This window comes from Fukomys damarensis, unplaced genomic scaffold, assembly GCF_012274545.1.
Source record: "Fukomys damarensis isolate Sample0158 unplaced genomic scaffold, DMR_v1.0_HiC HiC_scaffold_39, whole genome shotgun sequence".
Classification (NCBI taxonomy): domain Eukaryota; kingdom Metazoa; phylum Chordata; class Mammalia; order Rodentia; family Bathyergidae; genus Fukomys; species Fukomys damarensis.
Genome location: NW_022900951.1, coordinates 79,617,761 through 79,629,374, shown reverse-complemented (window position 1 = coordinate 79,629,374; position 11,614 = coordinate 79,617,761). Strand labels below are relative to the sequence as shown.

Here is an 11,614-nt window from a genome sequence, read left to right as displayed (position 1 = left end):
AAAAAAAAAAAAAAAAAAAAAAAAGTAGAAATACCACATGATCCAGCAATCTCTCTATGGGTATATAGTCAATGAAAATGAAATAAGTATGTCAAAGAGACATCTGTACCTTTGTTTTCATTGCATCACTATTCAAAATAACCATCAACTGATAAATGGATAAAGAAAATGTAGTCCATATTCATGATGGAATACTATTCAGCCATAAAAAAGAATAAAAGAATAAAATCCTGAACCATGTATTGTTATGTTTAGTGAAATAAACCAGACAGAAAAAGATAAGTATCACATAATCTCACTCACATACACAATCTGAAAAAGTTGATGTCATAGAAGTTGAGAAGAATGGTGATTACCATAGCCAAGCCAGGGATGGAGAAATAGATTTTAAGTTTCAGTTAGATAGGAGTAAGAAGTTCTGGTGTACTATACTGTATAGAGGGATTACTACAGATAACAATTGTATGCTGTACATTTCAAAAAGCCGGAAGAAAGGATTTTGAAAGCTTTTCGCATAAAGAAATAATAAATGTTTAGGACGATGGATATGTTAACCTGACTTGAAGATTAAAAAGTATATATGTGTATCAAAATATTGCATGGTACCCCATTAATATGTATAGTCTTTATAGTTCAGTTAAGAAAGTAGTACAAAAAATGGAAAGTAAACAGGTGTTGGTGAGTATGTGCATAAACTGAAACAGTTGTACATGATGATGTAAAATGGTGTGGCTATTGTGGTAAATGTTTTGGCAATTTCTCAAAAAGATAAATATATAATTATCTTGTAGCCCAGCAATTCCATTTCTAGGTATATACCCAAAAGAATTGAAATTAGGGACTCAAACAAATAGGTGTATTCCAATACTCATTGCACCATTATTCATATGGCCAAAGGATGGAAGGAAACTAAGCATACATCAATAGATGACATCTCAGGAACAATTTTAGAGATGATTCTGCCTGTCACAATTGCCACTCAAGGAAAGACCATGAACATCTTAATGCAAGTACACACACATTCCAACTCACCCTTTGCTTTAGCTGATATTAGAAATTCCATAGCCATAAATTGTGTTCTCCACAGGGCATCTGAGATACAATATTTCCAAAGGATCTGGTCTGACTGTACTGGGAATATCTCCAATACTGAGAGCAGTACCCACTGCTGGTATTATAAACCAGGAGAGCTCTGTGGATTAAAAGCAGGTTATAAAGAACTTAAAAAATCACCTAAATTGAAGCTGCACTTTGCAAAACAAACAAAAACCAAAAACAAACTTAACTTTTTTTTCCCCCTCTTAATAGAAGTGTGGCCAATTGTCCTTTATTTTAACTCCTAGATAAAAACAGGTTCACACCTTAATAGAAATTAAACTTAGAAGCCAGGCACAGTAGCATATGCCAGTAATCCCAGCACTTGGAAGGCTGAGGGAGGAGTGATGCAAGTTCAAGACTAGCCTGGGCTACATAGTCAGTTAAAAGCCAGCTTGAACTATAAATCAAGACCCTGTCTCAAACAAAACTCAAAACAAAGCAGATATTAAACTTGTGGTAGCTGTTACAACCAGGGATATATATTCCACTATTCCACTATGTTGACATTTTTCAGGCTAGGCCTTCCCCCAAATGCATGAAGTTAAGCAAGAGAGGATAGCCATCAGAAAGATCAGCATTTCTACACTAATCCTAATATCTATTACTCCCTATGCTGGGCAGTAAATTAAAAAGAATAATAACAGCAAAGCAGTTTGTTGGTAGAAGAGGCAGAGGTGATCCTAATTTTTATTCTGTCATGCTATGCCATAAACCCCTGCCAAGAACCTAGCTTTTGTTAATCATAAACATAAGCTAAGGAGATACATATAGATATCATGCCTTCAACTCTGTATATTGTGCAAATCAATATGGTAGTGAAATTAGGGGAACTTATTTCTTCCCAACTACACACTCCCATAGGACTTTGGTATCATGTCACCATTTCACTCTTAGAGCTGTGCTCTGTCCAAGAAGGATCAGCCCAAGCAAGAGACTGCCATCACAAATAGGTACAAGTCACTAAATACAAAGCATTGGACAGAAAACAAAAGCAAGAATGAGTGTTAACAGTCACCAAGGTAAGACATATGGGACTATCTATGACATAATTTCAGTAGGTGGCTACCCAGACCCTCCTCTGAAGCTCAGGACTGTAGCAGAAAGGCAACCTCAGAGGAAGGAGTAAATCTCGTACCTCTGTATACAGGAGAAGACACAACAGGGCTGGATTCCTTCCGAACTACACTTCCTCCTTGGCTTTATTGAATGATGGTGATATAAAGGAATCTTGTTAGGAATTGAAAAGCTTCAAGGCAACCAGGGAAGACATCCTATGTAAAGTGCTAAGTATGAGTTCTGGGACTCACGGATGAAAGCAGCTGTCTCTTTCCTCCCGCATCTTGTCCTTACCACTTCCCCTGAACTGCCCAGATACTGCTCTTGGCATTGAAACTCTATCAGATGGAACCTATGAAAAGCTAGTAATACAATCTGGTTTTCTTGCTTACAGTTTGAACAAGTTCAAACTAAAGAATTTGCCAAGGTGAACTTGTTTTGTTTGCACCCCCTACAGAAAAACCCATACAAACAGTGCTCTTCTGCATCTTTTTTGTTGTTTGTGCTTTATCCACCTGACTACATTCAACTGAAGAACTAGGACAAAATTTTCATCAGTTTCAGCATGCAACTTTATTAACATGTAAATAAAATCTTGAAGAATACACATATCAATATAAAGCGCAGAAATACAGTTTACTTAGGATGAACAGCATGATTATCAGGTCACGTTGCAGAAACATTAAAAATATCTTGATTTATGTTATATAACACAATAAAAATTGACAAATGTTCAAGCTTTCAAGATTATTTGGTACTCATAAAATTGGCTCATTGAATCAACACAGAAATGTAAGTATTTATATTATAATATGTATTGGCATCATGAAAGGCTCTGAGAACACACAACTACTCAAAGTTTGAGTAGTAGTCGTATAACTTTATCTCTCACCTCGAAATCACTGTGCTCTGCTAAGTTATGGAGTTTCTGACCGACCCCTTTTGCTTCCTGGAATATGGAAATAAGTTCAGATTTAGTGAAGTGTTCCTTGGTAAACAGCTTTGCTCTTTTTTTGAATTGGAAATTTATATTCTCAAAAATTTCAACGATACTAAGAATAAGGCCCTTTGACTCACTCTTGTCAAAGGGTGCAACCAGTGATGACAGTACTTCAGCACTGATTAGTTCTCTTATGTTGGCTTGATTTTTAGACAAACACAAAAATACTTTTAAAATATAAAACTTGGTTTTGACATTTCCATTGTTTAGCAATGTGAGGAAATCTGGAATATAACTGACAATCAAGTGGTGATTCTTAAATTTCACACTCAGGTGCACTAATAATTTTATCCCGGCCAGTTGCACAGGGGAGTTCAAACTACAATACATTATGTTCTTACAAATTGTTTGTATATATGACTCACCCATTTTTGGTTCTTCAGAAGACTCAGAGCTATCATCAACCACATCAAAAGCTCCAGAGTCTTCATCAACATCGGGATTATTGATCAAGTTTTCAATCATATCTATAATACCAACATCATGAATTATATCTTGGGTAAATGGATAAGCAGGACTGATTCCCATTATCATTGTAGCGATTTCATGAACGAAAGGATCCTTAGTTAACTTCAGTAGGGCAACAAGTTTATCAAACTCTTTAGGCTCTAGGCTAAAGCAATGTGATTTGCAGAGGCAGGCCCTTGGATGAGGCCCATACTTTTCCCTCTGCCTAATCTGTTTTTTGATCTCTGCTAAAGTTTGGAAATAAGGCCCATTATACGGTGGGATCTTGGTCAGAGGCCGAATTCCCAGAGGAGTTTCAATCAAGGTTGTAACCAGGGTCCAGTTTCCTTCTGGAGGCAAGGGTTGTTCTTCTCCCTCAATTGGGACTAGGACAATGTATCTAGCCCTTGACCAGGCTGTTGCTTTTTGTTTTATAGTAAGTTTCGATTTGTGTGTGGGCTTGGGCCTTTCCTGGATCTTAGGTGGGGACTTATAAATTTGAAGAGGGATTTCTTCTTTAGGCCAAAACCAGGACCCTACACTAGGCTCTTCTCCAATCCAGAACCAGGAGCAGATATTTTCTTCATCTTCATCAGTGGACTTGATTCCAATGCCAACTTTGTTCCTAGGCATGGGCTTGATGCTGATCTCTTCCTTTATCTCATATCTGGACACAATATTGGCCTTATTATCTGCTGTGGCACAGGACCTGGAACTTGCCTCACTGGCAGAAGCAGCCCTCACAGTAGCCTTAGTTATAGCATTGAACCTAGACATGGGTAAGGCCTTTGACCTGGTTTGGGGCACTATAGCAAGCTCTTCAAGGAGTTCTGGCTTAGTTTCATCCATGACTCTAGTATCAGTCATGGTTTCCATTTTGTTTACTTCCCTTGTCCCAGTCACAGGTTCAGTGTAGGTCACTGTTTGTGTCATGGCCATTATTCCATCCCCAAATTTGTCCTTGGTCACTATTTCTGCTTTTGGCTCTGCCTCAACCAGTGCCATGGCTTGAGGCTCATCCCTTGTTCTTGCATTTTCAGGGCTACTGATTTCAGCTTTTAGACCATCCCCAACCTCTACTCTAGCTTGCTCTGTAGCCCTAGAGTTAATCATGGTCCAAGTTAAAAACAACACCAGATAATGTTCCCCTATCCCTGTGCAGGCAGGCCTTCACTGAAGGTATGTCCCAAATTAATATTTTCATACAAAGTCCAGTAGTCACTCAGCTGCCTTTCCAACTACAGGTTCTGGTGGTATGGACAACATGCTGAGGAAGTACATTCAAGGTAAAGAAGTATGGCTGTGTCTGGGTGCAGCCTTGTGAGGGTGGTGATCTTCAGCCACTCCAAGGCCACCAGATCTGCCACTGAAGTTGGACCTAGGAATAGAAGAAGGAAATGGGGCTTTAAGTTTCTTCCAATTTTTTTCTCCTCATGCTGATTAGCAGAGAAATAGGGAAATATGAAATTCAATGTTGTGTAGGAGATGCAGATAATTACCAAATTCATTTCACCCATATTCTACAGTCTAAGTACTACCAATCTCCTTTCTAGGCAATAAAAAGAGCATAAAGGGTAGGGAAGGTGCATGGGAGTGAAAGCCTAGGAATACCTAGACTGGCGATTGACCCTGCTGGAACCCAGACAGTTTCCACACTCATACCAACCTGTATTGATTTGAAGTATTTTCTTCTCCTTTCCTTGCTTCCAATGGTGACAAGCCCTACAGCACACCTACAAGCAGACCTATGGAAAAATAAACAGGAGGATATGAAAACTGACCTCTTGGTAGGGAGACTTTGGTCCTAACCCTTATTTTTGCCTTTCAAGATACGGTTTTCCTAGTGTCTCCCCCCTCTTGGTTCCTCTCCCCATTTACCTGCTTCAGAGCAGTCCCTCTTCCTCCCTATAACTCACTATTTTCCTCTTCAATGATTATCAGGTACTTCCCTAGTTCACAATTAGATTACAGTGAAGCAGGAGAGCAAAATAAGAAAGTAGAGAGTGGGAAAGGAAGGTCTTCACATTCTGTATCCCCATACTGTACCGATTCTCCCCAATGAATCATCAGGACAGCACACAGAAGTCATTGTTAAGCTGATAAAACAGAAGAGTGGGAATTCTCTGCCTTAGTCATCCCTGTCTTTGTACACTCACACCAACATTAGCAAATTCAGGGCATTTTTTTTCCATTATTTCCTAGCTTCGGGATGGGTTATTTTATAAACCTTCACAACAAGGAACAGTTCTATAAACATAAGGACAGATCTACCCACGGAGACTCACAAACACAGAGATAAGTGTAGGCACAGGAGACCACGGACACTAAATCCTTAGTGAAGACCAGTGCCTAGGCATAGATGCTTTCTAAATAAAGGTAGCTGCTTACCAAATATTTTCTACTTCCTCTCTTCCCAAACTCCCAAATCTCCCTCTGTTCCATTCTCAAAGTCTGACAATTTCAGTGCAGAGCCAACTCAAACATCACTGCGAGGTAATAGTGGTGTTAGTAAGAATGAAATACCAAACAAATCATGGAAGCTAAAACAACAAAATATTTCCAAATATCTTAACATTTCCTTCTCCTCTCCCAATGCCTATTAATTTTTGCAATTTAATAGGGTAGGTGAGGACATGTCTGGAAAGCTGACAGAAAATTCTACATCTCAATCTGCTCTAGATGTGGTCATCAACTATCTTTAAGCACTGCGTAGGATACAGAAAACAGGCCAATATTTTTTTCTCCTCTTTCCTTGGGGTCTACAACTTACAGATCGTTACAGAAACGTGGACTGCTATAAACTTAGACACTTACCTACATAGATAAACGCAGGATACACACCGAGAAATCAAATGAAAAGACCCTGAGAGACGTGGCTATTAATAGAGTAGTAACCAGGACATGAAACTTCTTTAATTTCAGGTCCTTGATTATCACACATTTATAGTTTCTTAATGTACCCTCCCTCTCAGATCCCTCAGGCTACTGTCTTCATCAGTAGCAGCATCCCCTCTTACATAGTCTGCCATTTCCCCACTGGAAGCCGGCACTACCCCTTTCTCTTTCCAAACAAGGTCGGAAGTGGGGCGAGTTTCTGGAATTCAGCGACAGGTCAATTTTACCCTAGTCCCTTTCCCCGCCCATCTCCCCAGACCAGGTCACATATCCCGCCCTCATCCCTGATATCCACACTCACACCCTCCAGCATCGACCGTCTTCTCACTGACCTTCTCTGCTTGCTCAGAGGCAATTTTCTTTCTTCCTCGTCAAGGGGTGACGTGCCAAGCAGGAGGGACGTACAGTCAGGCACAAGGACCTGAGACAATGGCGGCGACCATGTTTGTGAGTTGGGTCGGCACCTAGGATTTATGATTAGTTAAGGGCCGTGAATGGCGAACTATCTTCACTTTTTAGTATTGTCTTCTCTTTCCAGTTCCCAGGGCTCCTCAGGAACCCGCATACAGTGACTAATCAAGAGCTACATCTTGCTCTGCAGATTAAATTCAGCCAGGTCTCCCGTACGGAAATCAGCACCAGGAGGAGCTAGAGTGTAGTTTAAAAGCGATCCGGTTTAGGGAAGCGGAGTGATACCAATCTTAGAGCCTCGTTGGGCAAGCACTTGACTCAGACCCGCCCACTCGGTTTGGGAGACAGCCTAAAACGCCTCGGGCTGGATTCAGACCTAGGAAAAACAGTAACTGAGTGGAGAGAGGAAGACAGACCCCATGATATTAAGTTCTGTGTTAGCCCCGTCTCTCCCTCTCCCTCTCTCTCTCTCTCTCTCTCTCTCTCTCTCTCTCTCTCTCTCTCTCTCTCTCTCTCTCTCTCTCTCTCTCTCTCTCACACACACACACACACACACACACACACACACTATAATTTCTTTCAGAACAGAAATGTATATAGGCTTCCAGCTCTGGCCAGACAGGGAGGACGAATATAAGCCATCTTTGTGTATACAAAAATCACCTGTCTGAAGCTCACCGGAATGGGCGGGTTAAGGGAGGGACTCAAGGTAAAAAGGTAGAGGGGGAAAAACTGAGATAGGAGTATAATTTCTAACCTATTCCACAAACTTTTCTTTCTCTCCATGAAAGAAGTCCTTCAAACCACCCCTCCAAGCGTTTTTACAAATGAAAAGTCATGCTTTGTAGCAAAACCGATTTTTAAGTCTCTGTCTCTTTAAGGAGAAAACACAAATCATGCTATTAATAAGCAGCAGGTAGGAGTACAGTATTCTACCTATTTCTCTACCCCTATAGTGACCCCTAACTATTATTCTTGTAAGTGTAAAATGAGCTATATGTACCAAGTAGGTCTCTGTTTACTCCTTGAGTAATATATCCATTTATTTTGAGACCTTGGAGTTTTTCCAATGCCCTATCAGTAGTCTGAGCTTTGTATGGGCCCTGGACCTTATCAACATATTTAGAGGTTGCTACTTTTTCATGAGCTAAGTTTCAAACCACAAGCCTGTGTGGATCCTCTCTATAGGTAATGATCTTTGCTTTTCAAGTACCACCCCAGTCTACTAATGACTAACTTTCTGCCTGACATTGTAACTATGTTACTTTCATATATATGTTTTGAATCTCCCAAGTGGTAAATGGTTTGGATTAGACTGCAAGATTCAACAAGGAAGGGTCTCTTTTACAGTCTTCCACCACTGTATTCTCAACACACAGATAAAGGGATCTGTGGTTGAAGGAGGTGAGGGGCCATGAGACCTAAAAATTCTATGATACACTTTACTGTTTGCAGCCCAATTACAATCTCTAGGTGTCTTTGTCTTTGATGCCTGTAACCTTAGGGTTTAGCTCAGATAATCCCACAGAGGAAATGCTCTCTGCACAGCTTTTCAATAGAGGAAGGAGTCAAGGATTTTTTTTGGTTTTTGTTGAGACCGAGTCTTGCTGTGTATTTCAGGCTGGGATTGAAATCACTCTGTAGCCAAGGCTGGCCTTGAATACTTGGCAATCCTCCAGCCTCAGCCTCCTGAGTGCTAAGATTATAGAAGTAGGCCACAAGGCCTGGCTCTAGGAACACAGATTTTTAAAACTATGTTTTGGAAAAAGAATTGATCAATGTTATGTACATGTACCAATTCTCCATAGTGATTGTAATCATTATGTACTGTAAACATGTATTAATAGACATTTTTAAGAAACAACGTTTTTGAAAGAAGCCTAGGCTATCTTAATATCCTACATTGTAGTGAATATTTGGGGGAATATATATAATTTGGATTCAGTATTAGTGGCTATTCTTTCCTTTTACTGCCTTCTATTTATGTTTACCATTATGCCTTATTAAGTTCCTTAATATACAGCAAAGCACTAATAGAAAGACCAATGGGCATATAATCCAATGGAAATATAGGCAAATGTATGAAGACATTTCAAAAAATAGACACACTCATGTTTCTTAGATATATGATTACAAACTTTAATCTCACTAATAATAGCATCCAAATTACAAGTATAATATTATCAGATTGGCAATGAACAAAAATTTGATAAATTATATTTTTTAAAGGGCTAAAAAATTGGCAGTCATGGGCATTATTAGAGAGAATATAAAATGGTACAGCCTCCAAGAAGGTTACTTGCAAATATTTATGAAGCTACAAACACACATAGCCATTGATCAGCAATTGAACTTCAAGAATCCATCCTAAAAAAAAAAATTTCTACCTTGTAAAATATGGTGTATAAATGAATATTCATTGAAGATTTTTCTAGTAGTAAATGGTATTGTTAAAGTAGATATTCATCAGTAGAGGGTTGATTAAATAAATTATGATAGATCTCCATGCAATACTATTAAAAAGAATAATTTTGTAATGAAAAACAAAGGCATAACTATCAAGAAAAATGAGTTTTAAGTATTTCAACCTGAAGAAATTGTGAAATGGCTACATAAAATTATAGAATTTTATTATAAAATTCTACCAGAAATTTTTGAAAGATTGTGAATTAGTAGGATTCAAAAACATTTGGCCAACTATAACAGTGCAGGAGTATTTTTGATTTAGCTACAAATTCTTCCTTCCACCTTAGGAAATCCAAGCTGAGTTGTACACTTGATTCAGACAAAGATGGTCATCTCCAGCAGGAAAGTGGACAGCATTGGTTGAGAGGTGATGGCTCTTCTTTCCCATCTCCTTGTTGTAGAGCAAAGTGTATTCTGTACACAATTTACAAATAAAACACTTTATTTTGATCGTTACTTATTATTTACGCATTTCTCAGCACAAATTTATAAAATTAAGATCATGTAAGTTTATGCTTTTAGAGAAATGGAAGTTTCAATGACCAATGGAGCATCTGTAATCTTTTTACAGCAGCTTCAGTTGTGTGGCAATATTCCATTTATTTGTGTTTTTTTGTTTTGTTTTGTTTTGTTTTAATTGAATTTATTGGTACATTCTAGGTAGACAGTACAGTTACATTCATTACTGGGATCTTGTACCTTTACATGCCAGGTCTTGCATCCATTTATTTGAATATAAGTAAAAATTGATCCTTATCAAATAAGAGTAGACTTAAAATATGTTTGTATGCCTTAATGTTCATTTTGAGTTATTTTAAATCATTGCATTCAGAAATGTGATACTAAATGTGGTATTTTCAGACCAGGAGGCACTGCTATGAAAGGTAATGTACTGTTCTCAAGTATCAATTTAAAATAAAGGCTATGGGGCCAGGGATTTGGCTCAGTGGTTACGCTGCCCACCTCGTAAGCACAAGGGTTCGAGTTTGATCCCATCCCTGGCACTCCCCCCAAAATAAAAATAAATAAAATAAAGGCTATAAGAGAAAACAAAACAAAAAGAATAGCTCTATCGACATATCTGTACATTGATGTGGAGTGATCTCCAAAATACATTTTTAATTAAAGAAAAGGTGCAGAATGAAGTTTTAGTATGCGAAACTTGCTTTAAAACGTATATTATTACATATATGTCTATGTAGAGTGTCTCTAGTATCAACAAGTAACGTAACACAGCTTGTCTTTTTTGGAAAGTAACCTATTGACAGACAGATAAAGATGAGGAGATTTAAAAACTTTTATTGTATGAATTTTCATTATTTTTAATTTTAAACATCATGTTTGTATTAAATTTAAAATAAATATTAATTTAATTAAAATAAGTCGTAGAATCATGGGATTTAAAAAATTTACACTGTGTGTTCCTAGAAATGCTCTAACTCATCAGTCAACTTTAAGCCTTGCCATGTTAGCAGAAGACAATGAGAAAGGCCTTCTGGTTGGTTTAGAGATCTTTCCAATTTTGAAATTACATTAATGAGGGTAGATGACTTATCCTCTAGAAGTGAAGGACGGGTTTCAGAGTCCCTTCGTCACTCATTTTGCTTGTATAATTTACAGTCTAGTTTACTAGATATATTCATTAATAAATACTACTATTATTGTTACCAATTTTGGAGTCCTGTAGAGATTTTTTCCAGGTTCTTGGTGTCTTGAACAAAGAATTGGACAAGACATGAAGAAAATGTAGCAAGGGTTTACTTTACTGAAAATAGAAAAGAGAAAGAGAGCAGGCTTCTCAAAAGGATTACAGTGGCCATGAAGATAATGGTAGGGGTCTTTTCTATCTTGAGTTCCTAGATTGCTTCTCTTTCATGTAAATAAAGACATTTGGGGCGCTTGTATCGGAAAAGCACCTGCCCTAGCTTCAGATTTAAGCTGTCCTTTTTAAGTCCCACATGGTTTCTGCCAGACAAAGACGAGGAATTGAAGATAGCTCTATGATTGGTCCCAAGTATAGGGATTGGGAACTGTACAGTAATCCCGGATGTTGTGTTCTGGGTCTCCATGACTACAGGCCACACCTACTTGCTCAACCGGCTTTTGTCCCGCCTCAATCTCCTTTTTCATTACCCTTAAAAATACATTTGCTTTTCATTTAGTAGGATGTATTTGAATATTTGGTGTTTCTTTCTTGATACTCATGAATCACCCAATGAGATGAGTAAGTAGTCATTAAAA

The 11,614-nt window shown here is 38.3% G+C and overlaps 1 protein-coding gene across 4 annotated transcripts; it reads right to left on the bottom strand.

The window, feature by feature from the left end:
- Positions 1-2,786: 2,786 nt before the first annotated feature.
- Positions 2,787-7,180, bottom strand: Armcx5 (armadillo repeat containing X-linked 5). 4 transcript variants are annotated; one of them, XM_010618788.3, is made up of 4 exons: positions 6,829-7,180; positions 5,990-6,087; positions 5,268-5,346; positions 2,787-4,979 (listed from the first exon to the last, which is right to left on the bottom strand). In XM_010618788.3, the coding sequence occupies exon 4, from the start codon at positions 4,712-4,714 to the stop codon at positions 3,008-3,010; it is 1,707 nt and encodes a 568-aa protein (XP_010617090.1). In that variant the 5' UTR covers positions 4,715-4,979; positions 5,268-5,346; positions 5,990-6,087; positions 6,829-7,180; the 3' UTR covers positions 2,787-3,007. The 4 variants fall into 4 exon arrangements, with proteins under 4 accessions (XP_010617090.1, XP_010617089.1, XP_010617092.1 ...); XM_010618787.3 differs by lacking the exon at positions 5,990-6,087; XM_010618790.3 differs by lacking the exon at positions 5,990-6,087 and having other exon boundaries at positions 6,798-6,844.
- Between the last annotated feature and the right edge of the window lie 4,434 nt (positions 7,181-11,614).